The sequence below is a fragment of the Epinephelus moara genome, chromosome 14 (assembly GCF_006386435.1).
Source record: "Epinephelus moara isolate mb chromosome 14, YSFRI_EMoa_1.0, whole genome shotgun sequence".
Taxonomy (NCBI): Eukaryota; Metazoa; Chordata; class Actinopteri; order Perciformes; family Serranidae; genus Epinephelus; species Epinephelus moara.
This window is the reverse complement of record NC_065519.1, coordinates 12,785,781-12,806,304: the sequence shown is the minus strand read 5'-3', so window position 1 is coordinate 12,806,304 and position 20,524 is coordinate 12,785,781. Positions and strand designations below refer to the sequence as shown.

Genomic DNA, 20,524 nt, shown 5'->3' with positions numbered 1-20,524 from the left:
ACACACACACACACACACACACACACACACACACACCTGTGAGAGTTGTCTGTGTTTCTGCCACATAAAGATGAATACTGCCCTCTTGTGTCAAAATAGGTGAATGTAAATTCATTTGTGTCACATCATGGATGGATTATAAGTTAATGGGAACCTGAATAGAGACATGTAAAAGCCCCCGCCCCCAAGTCTTTTAAGTCATTTTCTAGGACTTTGTGGGGGGTTTCTCTTTAAAGCAATGTACTTTTCATGTCTTTGAAGGTGATTTGTGTCTCTGTGGTCATTTTGTGGTTGTTTGGTGTCTTTTTTGAGGTTGTGTTGTCTCTTTGTGGCTGTCTTGTGTCTCTTTGTGGTCATTATGCTTCTTTTGTAGTCTTTATGGATGTTTTACTTTGAGGCTGATTTGTGTATCTGTGGTCATTTTGTGTCTCTGTGGTCCTGCTGTCTTTCTTTGTAGTCATTTGGTGTCCCTTCAAGGTTGTGTTGTCTCTTTGTGGTCATTTTGTGTCTCTTTGAAGTTATTTTGTGGTCATTATTCATCTTGTTGTAGTTGTTATGGTTGTTTTACAACTCTTGAAGTTGACTTGTGTCTCCTTGTGGCCATTATGCTTCTTTTTGTGGTCTTTATGGATGTTTTATGACTCTTTGAGATTGATTTGTGTCTCTGTCGTCATTTTGTGTCTATTTGAGGTAGTTTTGTGTCTCTTTGTGGCTGTCTTGTGTCTCTTTGTGGTTGTTTGGTGTCTCTTTGAGCTTGTTTTGTCTCTTTGTGGTCATTTAGTGTTTCATTGAAGTTGTTTTGTGTCTTCTTGTGGTCATCATACATCTTTTTGTAGTCTTAATGTTAGTTTTACAACTCTTGAGGTTCATCTGTATCTCCTTGTGCTAATTATGCTTCTTTTTGTAGTTTCTATGGAGGTTTTACTACTTTGAGGTTGATTTGTGTCTCTGTGGTAATTTTGTGTCTCTTTGTGCTCCTGTTGTCTTTCTTTCTGGTCATTTTGTGTCTCTTTGAAGTTGTTTTATGTCTCCCTGTGGTCATTATTCATCCTTTTGTGGTCATTATGGTTGTTTTACAACTCTTTGAAGCTGATTTGTGTCTCGTTGTGGCCATTATGCTTCTTTTTATAGGCTCTATGGATGTTTCACGACTCTTTGAAGTTGATTTGTGTCTCTATGGATTTTCTGTCTCTTTGTGGTCATCATGTGTCTTTGCAGTCATTTTGTGACTAGTAGTTGTTTTGTGTCTCTTATTGGTAATTTTGTGTCTTTACATGCATCCCATTATAAATGTTTGATTTTCCAAGACAAACTTCACACACAAGCTCTGGCCCTGGGGCCCCCTGACCCCTTGGGCTCCTCAGCCCAGTAGGCCCGCTCAGCGATCCAGACACAAACCTATTTCGGTCCACCTTTAATAATAATTTACGTACTATATGGATGATATTCAACACCAGAAGCTCATGGTTTCATGATCAACAACAACACATTCATTTTAAGCTCTTCAATCATTCATATTAAACACATAACTGGAATGTGTGTTCTGGTCAAAAGCCACATAACAGTGTATTCCAGCCTGTTAATAGTATTTGTACACAGTATGTGTGTCAACCTGTTGAGTACCATACGAGTGGGATTTGCTGCATCATGCATGTGTTAAAGGCACATGTAGTAAATGTTTCAAATGCTTTCCAGTGATTGTCTAAACCTGCTAGAAAAAGAGGTATAAACCAAACTCATTTGGTACTCCAAACAGGTTAGAAACATCATTTCCAAATACTGCTTGACTCAGGTCTGGATCTCAATTTTCTCAGGCTTATCGATACATTTAATGGTTTGGAGTCCACGATCAAACAATTCAGGGAACTGAGGATGAATTGGTACACAAAACAAGCTGAAAAAAAACCCACATTTGTCTTCTGTTTTGTTAGTTACAAATATAAAACAATGATATACATATGTTTTTAAGAGCTGTTAAAAAAAATCACCAATACATAATATACAAAAAATGCAAAAGTCTTCCTCCAGTTCGACACATTCAGACAGACAGATTCATACAGTATTTGCGTTGTATTCGCACCAACGCGCCGACAGTAACGTGTCTATTTTAGAAGGCACAGCTAGAGATGAACAGTACATCTAGAAGAAACATCAGAGTGTTCAGATTGGGTTTGCATAGTTTGCAGAGGAGCCTGCACAGAGAGTTTGATAGCAGAGGTGTGTGAAGTCTGAGTCAAGGTCATGATAGTGTATTTTGGTGCCTGGCGAAGCTGCCACCGGAGGGTTGAACCCCACAACAGAAAAGAATCCGGACATTTTTATCTAAAATCAAAAAATAATTGAAAGTTCCATGCACAAAAACTTGAATCCCATTCCTTTGACTGGAATGGTTGAGATACAGAGTCAGACAAGGACACACTGATATGGCTTTTCCGCTGCACAAAGACTGCACTGTCCCATGCTGTGGGCCACAGCACAGCACAGGCATGCTTTAGTTTCCCATGCCCCTTGCAAAACTATTGGACCCTGTCAGAATGCACATGTGTAATCATAGCAACAGAAACCATAGAAACCAGTTGCAAAGGTTCCAGTCTCTCCACACACCAAGAGCCTCTTTATACCTGGTCTTAACAAGCATCTTGGGTGAACCGATAACAAGTGGACAGCGCTTTAATCCGATCACTCAAACCACTTGCTGAGGTGGTCTGAGACACATTTGACCACCTATCTTTTGAAGTTTAAATGCTAATGCGTCCTAGTGTGTCCCCCACAAGGACTCGCCTACGTCATCAGCACGGGACGTGGTGGTTGTTTTGGTGACAGCGCGCAAAAGCTCTCTCATTTCACAAGGAGTTGGACGAGGTGTTGCATGAACGTCTATCGTTTTGCCGCACAGAAGGAGACATGTTGAATTTCGCTGACTGCGATGTCTCCAGTTGTACCGACACAACCGCTGATGTGACTAACAAGCAGCTAGCGAGAGTGTGGATGTATTGAGTGTGCACGGGACCCTATGACCTTCTAGCAAAAGTGGTGTAGGCAGGAATAAAATCTGAACATAAGTGGTCAGCTGGAACAAGCCCCCAGGAGCAGCGCAGGGCTTTGAAGTCAATTTTACAAAGTGGCCAAACGTGGAATTACAGCTTCAAGGATGTCATGGGGCCCAAAAGCCTTTTTCCCACAGACTTGCAGTGCGAAGGAGACGTCTGTAAATCAGTGACTCATTTCACAATCAGGATTTGATCCATGTGGTCTGATACATTTCAAAAGTCGAGAAGATTTAATCATTTTTACACCTATTCAACTCATCAGATGGTTAAACCGGAAGTTAGCTGCCCAGCCACACTTGCCCACCTTTACTCTATAGTGTGTTTGTTTTATGGACCCCACACCGCGGCAACTGAGCTTTTTTGGCTTCAATCGCCACTGAGCAGCTGTCATAGGAATAAATGGGGCCTTGCCTCCAACACTGTATCCAGTTCTCTTAATATGTCCATGAGCTGGACCAGCTAGACACTGGTGTGACTGGCAGTGTGTCTCAGCTGTCCACTTATGTTCAGATCACAAAAATGTATTTTGATACCAGGTATAAACAGGCTCCAATATTCATCTCTCTTGGCGAACAAGTTTACTCATGTCATAAAACTTTTTTCTGCTACAATTTCTTAAAAGATTATTATTATTCCCAAATCATCCTGAGGCTAAAAGTAGTCCCTAACGGGCTAAGTTAGAGGAGACGTTTTTTTTGTCTGAGTCTAAGAGTAATTCACTGAGAAAATCAGCACTAAAACTTGCTTGTACAAACTTATAAAAAGCATACTTTCATGTCTGACGAGGAAATAAAAAAAACAGCTTGACGACAAATGAAAACAACCCAGTAAAACCGAGGAGGATGGTTTGCACATCCCGCCACTTCTCGCACCAATGCAGTTTGCAGGCCTGACTATCTTCGCCATCTTTTTATCAAACCAAAATGCCTCCCAGAGCTGCTGGTTAGACGATAAGATCATTTGTGTGTTTGGCCTTTAGTGTGCAAAGAGTCGTGGAACTTGGCAACCGTGATTCCGCATTCCTAGTATGCATACTGTAGTAACCAGTGTCAACATCGCCAACACACACGTGCTCTGGCTGCAACAAGTAGAAAACACATTATGGCTGTTCGCGGCTTTAGAACAAGGCACAGAAGGTAAGATAAATCTGGCATCAATATAGAAACACTGGGAGGAGTGGCGAGGCATTTTGTGACCCTTTGAAAAATAAAAATAAAAATAAAAAAAAAACACTAGCAGGGTGCTGACAGCCATCATATGTAGACCAGTAGAAGATGTTGGCTGGTTTGGCTTTCATTGGCGTCAGCTCTTATAGTCTTTAGAGACTGGGATCTAGCGGTTGCTCCTCATGGCCTCCTTGGCTGCCAGGATGAGCGGGGTGAGGCTGGACAGAGGCTTGGCCAGCTTCAGGAATTGGTGCTGCAGACAGACGGACAAAGGACAGAACACATTTAATAAAATAAGTTGAGGAAACGTGTCATTTTCCAAGCACAAATGCACCATTCTCTTGCTCTAGGGTCGTGAGAACGCTGGTCCAGCTGGTGGGGCATGCTCTACTCAACTGATTCCAACACGGCAGCCAGTTTACAAACTTTCTCTTTTTACAGCTAAACAGTACACTAAAATAAGTTTCTAAAACATCTGAGGTGAGAAATAGGCAACACAGTAACAGAATCTTGATTCATATTTAATCGGCGCTGCCTAGTTTGACAGTGTCTCTGTCCTTTATCTGTCTCATGCTTCTTTCAGGATATAGTGACTGTGTCAGCAAATATGACACAAAGTCTGTTTTTAAAAAGTTACCAACTGTAGTTTTAACATATTCACATATTCATATTCACGTATCGAGGCTCAGTGTGAGTGTGTAGGCCTCTTCTACCTGCAGCAGTTCTCTGCCTGATCCTCGTTTCTCCACGTCCATCTCCAGACAGCGGGACAGGAAGGATCTGAAGACGGGAGACAGCTTCTCTGGACTCTGCAGCTCAGGAGTCCCGTTGGTGGCGATTAAATACAATGCCTAAGACGAGCGCAAAAACATGGTAAGAAGAGCGGTGTGATATAACCTTTAAGCATTCCAACGTTCTTCCTTTTACAGACTTTTACTAACATCTGACAGATAACGAAAAATGACAAATTCCAGCTTCTTAAATGGGAATATTTTCCGGTTTCTTTGCTCCTCTATGACAATAAACTGAATATCTTTGGGTTATGGACAAACAAGACATTTATGAAGGTCAGACGACGTCCTCGAATGTCTTGTGATCAACATTTTTCACCATTTTCTGACACTTAAAAGACCAAACAACTCACAGATTAATCAAGAAAATAATCGCCAAATTTACTGACGATGAAAATAATCAGTAGTTGTAAGCATTTACTAAACTACGCACTACTTTATCATTGGAAGTGAAGAAATAGTTCCAAGATTTTGGGACATGTGTTTATTTGTTTACTTGACAAGAGTTAAATGAGAGGATTAATTTCACTCTCATATCTGTTTGGTAAATATAAAGCTAAAGCCAATTTAGTTTAGCTCAAATCAACCTACCAGCATCTTGAAAGCTCACTAATTATTATTGTTATTTAATTTTTATAAGCAAAAATGCCAAAATTTGCTGGTTCCAGCATCTCAGATTTAAGGAGTTTATTATTTCAAATTTAATTCAGATTATCTTCGTGATTAAAAACAGGCAATTTGAAGCCGTCAGCTTGGGCTCAGAGAAATAGTGATGGGCATTTTTCTGACATGTAAAAATTATCATTTGGACTTACAAACACCAAAACAGCCACTCGTCCGTTCTTTCTCCCAGCACACACTCACCCTGAGAGGGTTCTCGTTGAGATATGGAGGCTCTCCCTCCACCATCTCTATGGCCATGATCCCCAGAGACCAGATGTCCACTTTGGGCCCGTAAGCTTTCCTGGTCACCACCTCTGGAGCCATCCAGTACGGGGTCCCCACCATGGTGCTACGTTTGCTCTGCTCTGGGGTGATCTGGGCACAGAAGCCAAAGTCAGCTGCGGAGAGAAAAAGAAACACCCATTGAGATCAGCAGCACAGTTAAAATTAACAGTACACATGCAAATAAAAAAAAAGTGCGCTCCCACTCACTAAGTTTGACTGATCCATCCATCCCCAGCAATACGTTGTCACTCTTGATATCTCTGTGGATGACCTGGTTGGCATGAAGAAACTCTAGAGCCTGAAGGACCTGGACGCAGAGGAGGAGGACAGTTAGCATGTGCACATGTGATGTGATACACATTCCTACAGGTGACAGTAACGCGCAAAGGAACACAGCAGTATGCCAGCAAAAGAAGGGAAGACAAAGACACTGCAAGCTAGTAAACATGGATGTAAACAAATCAGGCTTCAAACGTTAAATAAAAATCTAAATAAGGAAGGAAAAGCATGTAACAGACCTCAATGGTTCACACAAAATGTCTCTGTAAGTTACGGAATGTACACAAAGCTTTTCTTTTTCTAAGATGCTTGATAAATGTGGGCTCTGGTCAATAAATGAGCCACGTGAGGATGTAAGCCGACCGTACTGTCATATGTAAAAGAAGAAAGTGTTCCATTGTTCTGTACTGAGCCCTTTACTGGATCCATGTGACTTGGATTATGTGATACGTGTTTTTATACATTTTTTGTAAGCTCAGTTGTCTGTAAAGAATCCTACCTCTCTGCAGACGGCTGCGATCTGAGCCTCGTCCATGCACGTCTCCGTCACAACATCAGTTAGGGAGCCACCAGCCAGGTACTCCATCACCACGAAAAGCTCGTCTCCTACGAGGAAACTAAAAACGCACGCACACACACACACACACAATCAAATCCATGAAATAGTCAACGTACAGTTTACAGTTGTAAAGTAGTATAGTATGTTTGCCTGCACCGTGTGCGTTAGGTCAGGGTTACCTATCTACGAAGTTGACAATGTTGGGGTTCTTCATCTCCTTCATGACCAGGATCTCGTTGATGATCAGCTCCTTCTTCGGCTGCTTCTGTAAGTTGATCTGTTTGATGGCCACCTGCAGAACACAACATCCTGTTAATGTGGTACCGAGGTCCTACTAATTCACTTGCCTTTAGCGTACTTTTAAATTCCCGAAATTTGGACTGTCAAATTCAGAAGATGTAAAGTTGCGGAGAGAAAACACAAGCTGTGGTTACATGGAAAATGTTCCTTCAATCTAATTGAGATCATCTGATTAGAAATTAAAACTGCTTACAGTGACGCTAAATAAAGTGATCTGAAAAGATGTGTTTACATGTCACTAAGCATTTGATTAGAATATAACATAAGGAGACTTTTTTTCCCCCTGACCTTATTGAGAAATTTAATTCATTCAATACATAAAGTATTGAAGAAGAAGATGTGTGTCTGCCTGTTAATACAATTTAGTAGTAAGTAACAGAGGTGTATTTCCTGAAGCTACAAATTAGAGATGTCCCGTAAACACCTCACATGCAAACTACTGCTAGGCACTACCATTTACTGATGTTCCCTAAACGTCTCGTAGTAACGGACGATTGTTATGTCCAGTGACTCCAAATTGCAGCATGTAGCAACACCGTTACATAAGATTACTGTTTTGAAATCAAAGAATACATTTATACATCACAACACTCACATAAGAACATGAGCACTAGCAGAGCGCTAAATATTTTATGAATTGATGAATGATTCTCTGACACTATCAGCAGAGGGAGGCTCGTAGAAACAGCTGTTGTGGCCTTTCATGTCAGTGTCACCTGATGTTACCCCCACATGGGATAAACATGAGCATAAAGTATATATTTAACTCAACCAGAGAGCTCAGATTAAGAGTTAACATGATTATTAGGTGCTAATTCTTTCCTACTAAAAGGATTTTTCAAAGCTTACACCACCCCTCTCAACAGGATTGAAAATCCCTTCTGATTGTGCCGGATCAGACCAGTCTCTTCCAACTGAGGTGGTTACATGAGGCTTTTTTTCTCTCATTGGGCTATCTTACTATATAATGTCGGAAACTCTGTTTGTGCGTGCGTCTGTCCCATGTTTTTCTCCTCACTGACTTGGTCAATCCATGTGAAATTTGGCACAGTGGTAGAGGGTCATGGGAGGATGCGAATTAAGCAATATTACATCAATTGGCCAAAGGGGGGCACTATAGCAACCGATGAAATTGCAAATTTTGAATGGGCATATCTCATGCCCTGTATGTTGTAGAGACATGGAACTTTGCACAGAGATGCCTCTCGTCATGAGGAACAAATTTGCCTCAACAACCCATAACTTCCGGTTATATAGATTTTCCGCCATTTTGAACCCATAACTTCCGGTTATATAGATTTTCCGCCATTTTGAATTTTTTGCAAAACACTTAAAATTGATCTCTTCCTAGGAAGTTTGACCGATCTGCATGAAACTCGGTGAACATAATCTAGGGACCAATATCTAAAGTTCCCTCTTGGCACACACCATGTGAGACTGTACGTGGGCAACTGTGAACTCAATGGGTATGGACTAGTTATTATATTATTGGCGGCATGGTGGTGCAGTGGTTAGCATTGTCACCTCACATCTTATCACCAGATTCTTGCCAATACACAGCCCTAATAGATTAATTAGGTTTTTAGAATGCATTTTGAATAGAGGTGGTTTCCCAGGTAAAATATCTGTATTTAAAAAAAGCAACTTCTCCAGACTGCAGTAGTTCCTCTAAGTGACTATCATGCTATAGGTTGACCTTTAAATGCCAAGAGCACAGTAATATAACGAGATCAGCACTTCAACCTACAGCGATTCTTCCACTTACTTCTGTTGCTAAAATGTGCTCCTACAACACAACCCCCGCTAATTTTTTTCCACAGTTCAGCCCAGCCTCATCATTAAGCTGAGGGAAAACTAACATGACTTTTGTAGTGGAAGAGATACAGGATGATGTAACCTTACCTCTTGTCCTGTGGCAACATCTATGGCTGTGTAAACTGTGCCAGATGCCCTGAAAGAGACGAACAGTGAGAGATTAAATAACCTTTCACAACTTCCTCCTTTTGGTCAATGTGGAGGAGCAACCCAATAAACAGCCTGCATCAAATTCCTGCCGATTTCAATGTTTATATTATCCGGAATCCTGACTCACCCCTGGCCAATCTTTTCATAGCGAGTGTATTTCTTCTTAGGATCTCCAATGCTGACAATTGTTCCTAAAAGTCATGAAAAATAGTTAAGTCAGCTCTACTGGAGCCAAAAATAGATGCAGCTCTGCCTGTGATGTGTCATTTCCAGTTTTGCATCTGTGTAACATACTGAGTTTCTCCATGATCTCCTCGTCGGTCATCTTGCCGCCCTTCTTCTTCTGCCTGTCAGCTGCTTTAGAGGCACTGTCTACCTCTGGAGCTGGGATCGGGTCTATCACCGACCTCGTGTACACCTGACAAAACACAGGAACATTTTCAGTAATACTGACCTCACGTGGTATTTTCCTTTTGCCTTTGGATATTCAGCTTGCTCGGGGTAACAGTCACAATCTTTTTGTCCTGACTCACTGATTTTGTGTGCTCTGGCCGCGGTGCCACGACTGGAGGAGGTGTGTCGTCATCGTCATCATCATCTCCATCCTTGCCGCCTGATGGGGAGGTCGCTGTACCCTGCTTGCCTGGCTGCAACGGCAAACATACGCATTTTAAACAGTCAGAAACGTGACGCTGAATGCTGAATGTATTCAGTGCAATTTCATGAATGAGATTGGAAGTGATGAAAGGAACCTCTCACCGACTGCGAGTCTTTATCTGAAAGACACAAAGCGTAAGAACAAATGAGTCCGCGCACTTACAACACTGGGCTTTAATTCATCTGCTGCGCAAAAAGAAAACTCACCCGAGGCGGAAAAGCTGAGGTATTTCTGTTTCCCACTGGTGGAGTCGTAGAACTTGAGAATGTCGAGGACGGCCTGAGGATTCTGTTTCTGTTCCGACTTACTGATGTTGGAGGTTTGAAGGAGACGGGCCCACTGCTCAGGCATACCCTGGACAAACAAACACACATAGTGAAAAACAGACACAGTAATCTACCTATTGAACAAAGAGAACAAAATATAGCAGTCGCACACCCAAGCAGCGTGTGGGGGAGCTCCTGTAGCCTTGTGTCCACTTTTGACAGTGATGTACAGCAACTTCCTGTTTACATATTTGATCATACTAATTGGACAGAGCTCAGGATGTTTCCTAGCAACTATTTACACATTACTGAGGCCTGTACTAGATGAGATATTATGACAATTCAATGGTCTGACCCTTTGGGAAATACACATGGAGAGTTAGATGACTAGATTGATATGATTCTCATACAGTAGCTGGATATTAGTGAGACTTGCTTCCAGTGTTTATGCTAAGCTAAGCTAACCAGTCAAGCTACACAGACCAGCCTCTTCTACAAAGCAAGTTCAACATACCCTGGATATCTTTTGGTTAGCTGGCTTCACTACCCCTAACACTGTCTGTCTAGATAACCGGTGTCATGAAGCCGTGGTACCACAGCAGCGGCTGTAGGCTTGATTCCAACCCTTTGCCTTTGCTGCATGACATCCTCCCTGTTTCTCCCCCTTTCACTCTAATAGCTGGTCTGTAAAAATGTCACAAATATATACAGGCACATTGCACAGGCTTGTGGTCAGATACTTACAGTGAACTCTCCAGTGACAGCATCAAAACCCACATGGATAGTGTGTTCAAAGTCCGACGGGGAGGAGATCTCAGGCCTGTCCTTGTCCCGGTCCTTCTTCCTGCCTCCTGCAGGTAAAGGTCAAGGGTCAACATCGCTGGTCATCCACTGTTATGTGTGGTTTCTTTTACTGTAAGATACGTGTATAGCCTTCACTTCTCTTACCTTTCTCAGAGGCAAACATGGAGATGATCTTGTTTCTGGACTTCCTCTCCTCCGGCACAGAGGGCAGCGGCCGAGAGCTGTGATTGGCCGACTGGGGGTCCTTGGCTCCTCCTTGGCTGCTCATCCTGACAGGGGGGGCGGGGGGCTTGTCCTCACACACTCCGCTGTCACACATCTACACACACGTACACCTGCACAGATGGAACAAGACGCACGGTTGACAATGCATACCAGAACAACAGTAAGTCGGTCGCACACTCAATCACTGGCTCACCTCTTCCTGTTTTTTTTTTTTTTTTTGAGATTTCACAATGCTTGTCAAAGCTACACGTTAGCCAAAAACACTACTGAGAAATACAGGTTAGCCTACATTGCACAGACAGAGAAAGAAACAAGTCAACAACAACTGAAGAAAAACTCACACAGACCTAGCTAATCCATCCATGCCACAGTTTGTGGGTCAGCACCGAGTGTTGGAGCGAAGGGAACAGAGAGTGTGAACAGGAAGCAACTCTGAATGGGCAAAGTGACGTGTTGAGTCTCGCTCACGGTTACACATGAATGAGGAAGGAAAAGAGGCAGAGAGAGAGAGAGAAAGAGAGGCAGAGAGAGAGTCTACGAGTGAGTGTGAGACTGAGAATGATATGACGACTGGAATTAAAGGGAGAGGAGTGAAGAACAGTTTAATAAGACAGAAAAGGCTGGGTAGAGTGAAACATCAGAAACGTAGACAGATACTGAGCTTAAAGGGACAGTTCACCCAAAAATTAAAAAATACGTATTCCCTTTTACTTGTAGTGCTACTTATCAGTTTAGATTGTTTTGATCGTGGATATATAACTCATATGACACTCGGCTTGTGGTGCTCAACTCAACAGCATTGTCTCTTTCTAGATATCATGACCTGGTTACTCAAGAAAATCCACAGACCTTGTTGTGAGCAGTTTCATGTAGGAACTATTTTCTTTCTGCCGAATTACACCTGCAAACCAAATCACCACGCAGAAGGAAAGATGCATCTACTGCGAGCTCACCCAGCACCAACTGAGCTAGCAAACGTTACAGCTCAGCCGAGGAGGACGCCATTAATGTTAACATCTCATGCTGTGACAAGCATCTCGTCCATGTATAAATGCACACTTCCCTCTTCGCAGTGATGCAATTGGCGGATGTAGTTCTGCAGAGAGAAAATAGCTCCTACATGAAACTGCTCACAACAAGGTCTGTGGATTATCTTGAGCGACCGGAGCACCACAAGTCGAGTGCCATCTAATTCCATTATGTTTGAGGGTGCTTTCACACCTGCCCTGTTTGGTTCGGTTCAATCGAACTCCAGTTGCTTTGCCCCCTAAGTGCTGCTCATTTGGGCAGGTGTGAACACAGCATTCGCATTCGGGTGTGCACCAAAACAACCGTGCTGAGACCTTCTTGAAGAGGTGGTCTCAGTCTTGGTTACAAACGAACTCTGGTGCGGTTCATTTGTGGTGAGAACGTGTTCCGACCTGGATCCGAACCAACTGCAGTCACATGACACATTGTTTGGGTTAAACATGAGCATGTTACAGTCCTGGAGGATTATTAATGTGCACCTCCTCCTGTACTGCCTTAATATGTACATTCAGCACATCCAATGCATCAAAACATTGTTTTCTAGTTGGAGCCGCGCCTCGTTTTCAAACTGTATGGTTTGACTAAAATGAACAATGACAGCAATATAGTCCACGATGAGCAGCACTAAAATCAACCTGCGTAGTTGTCCCTCCATTGTGACATTAGAAAATGTCACATTTATCTTGCAAGTGAACTCTTCTTCAACGTTTTGTTTACTTCCTGGATTTTTCCCGCATGGAAATTCTGACCAATCAAAAGCAGCTATCTCACACAAGGCATTTGATCTGGTCCGCTTGTAAATGCTGCCGTGAGAACACAAACCAACTCTAGGCAATTATACAACTTTGTGACAAAATTAATCCCTGATTCGGACCAAAGCAAGACAACTCTAGGTCTGAAAGAACCCTGAGAGAAGGCTGACATGTCACAGGCCGATATCTCCATCACTCTGCAGCCCACACCAAACCAATCTAGACTGATAAACAGCACTACAGGTAAGAGGGAAAATATGTTTTTGATTTTGGGGTGAACTGTCCCTTTAAGGGCAATTTTAAAGTACATGTACTTGCCACCTCAGCCACTTCACTACATATGAGAAGCTTATAAAACACAATGACTTGTTGCATATTAAACCAGTGGATTCCAATCCTTGTGGCTTGTTTTTGCACATTAAATTGGATTTTTAATTTATAATGACGTATTCTAACATTGTTGTATTTGTTCTTATTGTTTTCAGTCATTCTCCCTCCACTGGTAGACACTCTGAGAGTTGTCTATTACCCTAATATGGTGAGATTGTAGACACACATGCGCACACACACACAGACACACAGACACACTCGCACCAAAGCACCTCTGCCAGTCTTGCAGAGCAAGCAGTTTGGTCGACTTGGAGCTGCAGCCTGCATTCTTGGTGACATCACAGACGGGAAACAGGAAGCAAACAAAGGTTTCCTCACTTCCTGTGTCTGACCACCAATGACACACCACATATTAAACCCGGGTAAAAGACGTGGCTCAGGTACAGTAGGTATGCCTATGACCTCTTCTTCACTTAGAAATCCTCCCGTCTGAAACGACTCTGCTGGCCTGACTCACCTCTGTTACAAAACACAGGCTGCTCCACCTGCGAAGATATCATGACACAGACTTCTTTCCTTGACACATTAACCAACACACACGACAATGGGCCTTTGAGGTTATCACAAGAAGCCATTTTACACAAGCTGATTAGCCCTGTGTAATAACCGAGCCCTCAGGCTGCAAGCAGACGCCACATCAGCACTAGCTTAAATCGAGGCTGAATTGCTCCCCTCCCTGCATAATTTCAGAAACATTCAATGTACTGTGAGTCTGACGCTTCGTGATGGAAGCTATCACTGCTACTCACTCTACTGTGCAATCATTTTGAGTCACAGGATGGCGACCTGTAGTGGCTTTTCACAACTTAAATCACATAAGCTGATCAAACTTCCAAAATTCCAACGTGGCATATCATTATAAAAACACAACCCAATGAGCTAGTCCACATACAGAACATGAAACACTCCCCTAAGGCCTCTTCATGCCCCCAAACGCCTTTTCAATGCATTCGCCTCTTTCATATAAGCCGCTAAGTCCTCACCTGTTTGTTGCCTCTTCTGCGTCTAACAGAAGACCAGGTAAACAATAAAAACTCTTGTATTCCCAGTGAGTGTATGCTCCTCTTTCTCCTGTGCTCATTTATCTACTTAGCTCCTACTGTTTCCTCCTTACCCCTATGTCTCTCCTCTAAAGGCAGGTCTTAGCAGGCTGCCTCATTCCTCAGTGATCTTGGATGGGACAAGTGTATTCTTGCCCCAGCAGGATAAAATTAGACCCAGTCCAGCCTTAATGTGCATTTTCGAAGTCAGTGTGTGTGTGTGTGTGTGTGTGTGTGTGTGTGTGTGTGTGTGTGTGTGTGTGTGTGTGTGTGTGTTGGACTGAACATTGGGTGCTGGCTGGCCAGGCTGTAACAAGTTGTCTCTCAGAAGGAATTCCATAGCTGCAGGGCTGCAGGGGTTGGGCGTATGCCCCTGTTCATCTCTCACACACACAGACACACACACACACAAGGCTCCTCCTCATTCCCTGCCCTAAAACACACACTCCCCACACCAACAGGGGTTCCATTGTGAGCACTGGAACATCTTTCATGTAGCTTCGAGCTAAGCTTGCTGAGTGTAGTAGAGAAAAAAAAAAAAAACTTTGAGGGGAGCAGGCAGGTGCACATCGGCACTGCGGGCTACATGCTCGTGCGTTTGTATAACCACACACACACACCCTTGCACTACTGCCACGACTGATGAATTCATTAGCTAGTTTGTCAGGGAAATGCACTTTTTAGCAAGGGCTGGATGAGAGTGTTGAAAATGACGTGAAAACACTCTGATGTTTGTGTGGTAAATACGCAGCTGCAGTTAGCAGGTGGTAAGCTTGGCTTAACCTGAAAACATTGAGATAAAAGTGTTAAAAAAAAAAAGAAGACAATTCTGCATTTAAGGGGGGGTATGTGCCGCACTACATTTTGGCTGGGACCTGTTACGGAGACACCAGGAAGTTACAGGCACAGCAGATAAATAATTCGGCACATGTCCCCTAGAAAAACTTTAAACAGAGCCAAGCTAACTGATCCCCCTGTTTCCGGTCTTTATGCTAATCCAAGGTAACCAGCTGCTGGCTCCAGCTACATATTTACCATATAAATTGAATAAAAACTTTAATTTTAACATATGTGAAATGCTCACAACTCAGACATATTAACCACTTGACTAAATCATAAATGGAACACAAGCCAAAAACATTGTTTCGTCAATTAATCGATGAGTCAGTTAGTCCAGTGGCTCTCAAATAGTATGCCGTGGGATTTTGTGATAACCACACATTATTATTCAATATTCAACTGGGCCTATATAGGCTAGGCATTCAACTAGGTTATGAATGAATGTTTGATTGACTGTATCAGAATGTTGTGCACACCCATGTCCTAATAGAGGCAAACTCTAGCTGGAAAATGTGATTAAATTTAATCTAATTTAAAAAACCTTCACGGGGAACCTATCTGTTGCCGTTTGCATGTGGGAAGTGTGTGACACATCAAAAGCCCTGATTGGCAGCCAGTGTGAGGGATGATAACATTTAAAAGGAGAATGCAATGAGTGGGACAGTGGGTCGCTTTTTTGGAGGGAGCAAATTACAACGAAGCACCAGTGAAGACGACCTACCACTGAAAGACAAGAGAAGCTACCTGTCTTATTTTGTCTTATTTTTATTGTCTTATGTCGTGATAAGAGTTATAACACACATTATAGGAGATATTGTGCACGGATATAAATACAGTTGTGCCTTGAGATTTTGGCTTCCCTGTAATTTAAATGATTTCTTAAAGGTCCCATATTGTAAAAAGTCAGATTTCCATGTTTTTCTTTCTTATAAAGCAGGAATAGGAGCTGTGTAAATACTGTGAACGCACCAAAATGCTAAATCCACAGAGCAATGTGTTCAGAAACTGTGCCTTTAAACGAGCTGTCACAAGTGTACTATATAGACCGTTTAAAACTTGACAACATTAGCACTCTAAATGGGTTCCTTTGTATTTTGTCTTGGAATGTATCAGCTGACAGGAAGTAAACATGGACCGAAGCCGTTACCTAGCAATGCAGTTCCAGTTAAACATTCTGTAAAGATGGAAGCTGCAGCCACAGTGGCGTTACATTCCCTCAGCTACAACGATAGAGCAGAGATGCAGAGAGTGCAGATGCGGAAGACACGTAAACACTGACCAATCCAGGCAGACTGGGCTTTTTTGGGAAGGGTGCTTGAAGAGACAGTGTTTCAGACAGAAGGCAGGTATATTCAGACAGTGTGAGAAAAACGAAGGCTTTGAACATTAAAGTATGTAAACATGTTCTAGCAGAAACACAAAATGTGAGTAAGAACTGTGAGCAAAATATGGGCCCTTCAAGCAAAAAAAGCTGGAACATTTGCTGGTGTTATGCTTCTTAAATGTAAGAATTTGATGCTTCTCTTCCTCATACATGAAACTAAGCTGGATAGCGTTGGATTTTTAGACTGTTGGTCAGATAAAAAACACATTTTATTGACAAAAGGATCAAGAAAAGATGAATCAATAATGAAAATAATAGTTAGTCGCAACCCTTTTTGTCCAACAGAGGCTCAATTTGCAGTACTGTAGCCAGATTTTCTTCAAAAAATGAGCCATATGATTCATTGATTGTCAAAATTGTTGTTATTTTTATGTCAACTGAATAGCAAGCGTTTCAGCTCTGTTGAAATGGATACATTCCATTTCCAATTGCAGGCTGCACTTTCCCTTCACATTCCTGACTCTGTGCTTTTTTCTAATTTATTCCCCCAAACTCTGCATGCTTGGTTACCACACGAGCTATTTCACATCCAGATGGCGTCCAACTGCGTCTCTCATCTGTTCTCAATTCACAGAAGCTCTCTTTTCATCATCGCCACCCCTCTCCCTTTATTTCTATTCCTCATTCTCCCCTCTGTCAGTGCATCAGAGCACTTTCTATTCCTTGTGGCTGGCCGCCGTCAGGGGAAGCCCACTTCCTCATCCTGGAACTCCCCGGGCCCCAGAGGGTCACAGGAGCGGGCCGGCCAACCAGAGCGCGGCAAACTCAGCCGCCGAGCTGTTTACAGGAAGTGGACAGCAAGCCTTTTGTATTCGGCTTCTATAAAAGGAAATTCTGCAGAGGACTTCCTGGAAGGAGTGATGAAGCCGACACACACAAGCACACATACACACACTCTACCCCCTTTCATTCACTGACACAGAAACACACAGATACACACAGACAGACACACATTTGTACTACATATGTTCACACACACACACACACACCCACTACAGTCACTTCACTGATTATGGGTCTGGCAGTGAGTGAAGCGTAAACACACTGCCCAGCAGCTGCACACCCACACTTGAACACCTTATCCTGTTATTCAAACAGCTGCCTCACCCCTGTGTCAACATTTGGACCAATCAAATCACCAACCTGGCGTCCTGAAGTCCCGGGTCGCTGTCAGAACTTGACTCTACAGTTTGGACCAGGTACAAAACCAGCCTCAGGACTCACAGTCAAAGTCTGTTAGCTTCAAGATCTGGTGCATGAAAGGCTGGTTCAGTGTAGCTGCAGGTTTACCGGTCTGGACTGAGGAATCACTGTCACTGATTTATACAGTCATGTGAAGCATTTGCAGGCAAGGCCTTAGACAGGATTTAAGAAACCCAGAAGACAATTCACGGTGTCCCATTCTAGTGTCTGTTATCTTCCTATATGAAGGTCTGAATGCTGTTAAAAGCCTTCTTCACACTACCAAGAAAACAAATGTGCTGTCCACAATCTGCAGGTATATAACATTTAGCAAGTAGCAGGTGGTAACAGCTAAACTAGGGTACAATTTTCAGGCAATAATACATTTTCGAGTACCTCTAAATGCTTCTACTCCAAACCAGTTGACTGCTTTTACTGCAGAAGTGGTCATTTCTGTTCATTCTGTTGAATTTTTATACACGAAATGGTGTCTTTATTGCATCAATTTATGGCGTAAACGTATTTTATTTTGTCATAATAAAAGTCCTCTGCTACTTTTTTATTATTAGTATTAATGATAACAATAAACTCTATTTGTATGGCACCTTTCACACAAGAAATGTGTCACAAAGTGCTTTACAATGAGGGCAGTATAAGCGCCGAGAGCTTCACGTGAAAATAGACAGAATGGACATAAAACAGAACTAGAGTTGCAGCAGCCAGCATGAAGCGTAAAAAGAAAGTGTCAGACCTGCAAAGTCAGAGCTAGTCTAATGTGAGCAGATACGTTTTTAGCTGTCTTTAAAAATATTCAGCAAGCTATCTTCTGACATCTATAGGTAGTTTGTTCCACAGCTTTGGGGCGTAATTATCAAAGGTTGCATCCCTAGTTTTCCTCCAGCTGTTACTGGGAACCTCCAATAAACCAGCAGCGGATGATCGCAGTGTTCTTGGAGGCAAATAGTTAACAAGGGAGTTAGCAATGTAGCTCAATCCCAGCCCATTTAGGGCTTTGTATACAAGGAGGAGGAGCTTAAAATCAATTCTAAATGCAACAGGAAGTCAGTGCAGAGCAGGTAAGACTGGCCTGATGTGCTCTCTCCTCCTGGTTCAGGTTAAAAGCCGAGCTGCTGAGTTTTGAATCAGGTGAAGTCTCTCAGTGGTGCTTTTTGGGAAGCCCAGTAAAAAGCATGTTACAGTAGTCCAATCGGCTTGAAATAAAGGCATGAGTCAATTCCTCTGCATCTTTTTCAGTTAGAAATGGTCGTACCTTAGCTGTGTTTCTGAGGTGGAAAAATGTTTTTGTCACCTTGTTAATGTGGGACTTGAAGCTTAGATCTGAATCTAGGATCACACCAGGAGTTGTCACCCAGGGAGTTAAATTCCCCAGATTATTAAGCAGCATTTCTCTTTTGATTTTATGTCTTTTTCTTAATGGGGGGAGCAATTGCACATGTACTAAATATAAAAGGGGACGTTTCCCCTGTGTCCCCCCCCTGACAGCTACACCTATACTGAAAAAATACAAAATTGTGTGCTGTAGCTACACAGGCATTATACTGTATGTTTGATGTTGTTCAGAATAAGAGTGACAGCGTTATTAATTTACATTTTATCAAACCAGGCCAGACTCTATTGGCTGTTATTGAAGATATGCAGTATTAATATCACGGTTATTACAATACTATAGTGTCCCTGTGCAGTAGACTGCCATTACTTTAAATTTAAAAAAAGAAAATAAGCCACAAGTCCCACTAACACTCGGGTATGAATCCTTATCCTTTAAAGAGCCTAGAAAAGTGTCTCCTCAGCGGTTATAGAGGAAGAAGCCACTCAGTCTGACCGCGTCTTGTGCCAAAATAAAGTGAACAGTCACCAACTATTAGCAAATTAAGCAATTTATAAGTCAAACTAATTGATTGGCTGTGTTGAATGAGCAAATGTGAACTCACCGGTTGTTGTCAACCGCAATAACTCAACCACACTCCGGCCAAACTCCCGAAACTCCTCCCCGTCTCTGCTGACTTTCACTCCGTTTAAAGCCCAGATTTGACGCCGAGATTTCACAAACTTCCCCGAGGGTGTGAAAACGATGTCGCCTGTAATCACAAGCACTTTAGGCTCGTCTGTCTCCCCCGAGGACTCTGAGCCTGGCTCTTTGCTTGGCCCGGGGAGGAACCTGGCGGGGAGGAAGCGGAACGTCGTAGCGAGGAGGAATCGGAACCGGAACCTCACGGCTTCCGTAGCGCTCAATGCTGCTGCTGTCTGTGTGCACCGTCGGACCGTTAAAGCAGACGGACACAACACCGGAAACAAGCCGATTCTACTTTCAGAGGAAAGTCTACGTAGTCTACAGTGCACATAGATTTTTTTTTTAAAACTTAACAATAGGGGTTTCAACAAATGAAGTGGCATTGCTGCTTAATCTTTGGATTATTATTCCAAATTTCAGGGTGTCAACAGGTCCTTAAACAACAATGTTACAACAATAAGGCCTTAAAATTCATTAAATAGTCTTAAATTTAAAGTTGTGAGATCTTAACTACTACAAACATTTTATCTTATTTCATTTATCCATTTTTTAATTTATTTTTGTGAAAATGAGCGAAGCCTTTCTATGTAAAAGTCCACATTTATACTGTTACAAATCTTTAAAATAAATAAATTCTTATTAACGGTAATTATGATAACTTTATTTACATAGCACCTTTCAAAACACAGTTACAAAGCACTTTACAAAACCAAATAAAAGACAAAGCAAATAAAACAAGATTAACACACACCAGCAGTTAAAATCACCAAAAGGTAGTTTCAAACAAGTAGGTTTTCGAAGTGATTTAATAGATGAAACTTAGTTTGCAGCCCTCATCTCCTCAGGCAGGTCATTCCAAAGTCA

The 20,524-nt window shown here is 42.4% G+C and overlaps 1 protein-coding gene across 3 annotated transcripts; it reads right to left on the bottom strand.

Annotated features, from left to right (window-relative positions):
- Positions 1 to 1,399: 1,399 nt before the first annotated feature.
- LOC126400657 (serine/threonine-protein kinase PAK 2-like) lies at positions 1,400 to 19,815 on the bottom strand. Of its 3 annotated transcripts, none has more exons than XM_050061541.1 (15): positions 19,581 to 19,815; positions 10,931 to 11,121; positions 10,727 to 10,833; positions 9,923 to 10,070; positions 9,818 to 9,834; positions 9,592 to 9,705; positions 9,353 to 9,476; positions 9,186 to 9,249; positions 8,996 to 9,044; positions 6,973 to 7,085; positions 6,734 to 6,851; positions 6,163 to 6,262; positions 5,872 to 6,068; positions 4,930 to 5,067; positions 1,400 to 4,469 (listed from the first exon to the last, which is right to left on the bottom strand). In XM_050061541.1, exons 2-15 carry the CDS (start codon positions 11,103 to 11,105, stop codon positions 4,383 to 4,385), a joined length of 1,551 nt encoding a protein of 516 aa, XP_049917498.1. In that variant the 5' UTR covers positions 11,106 to 11,121; positions 19,581 to 19,815; the 3' UTR covers positions 1,400 to 4,382. The 3 variants fall into 3 exon arrangements, with proteins under 3 accessions (XP_049917498.1, XP_049917496.1, XP_049917499.1); XM_050061539.1 differs by lacking the exon at positions 19,581 to 19,815 and adding an exon at positions 14,166 to 14,322; XM_050061542.1 differs by lacking the exon at positions 19,581 to 19,815 and adding an exon at positions 11,359 to 11,480.
- Positions 19,816 to 20,524: the final 709 nt, after the last annotated feature.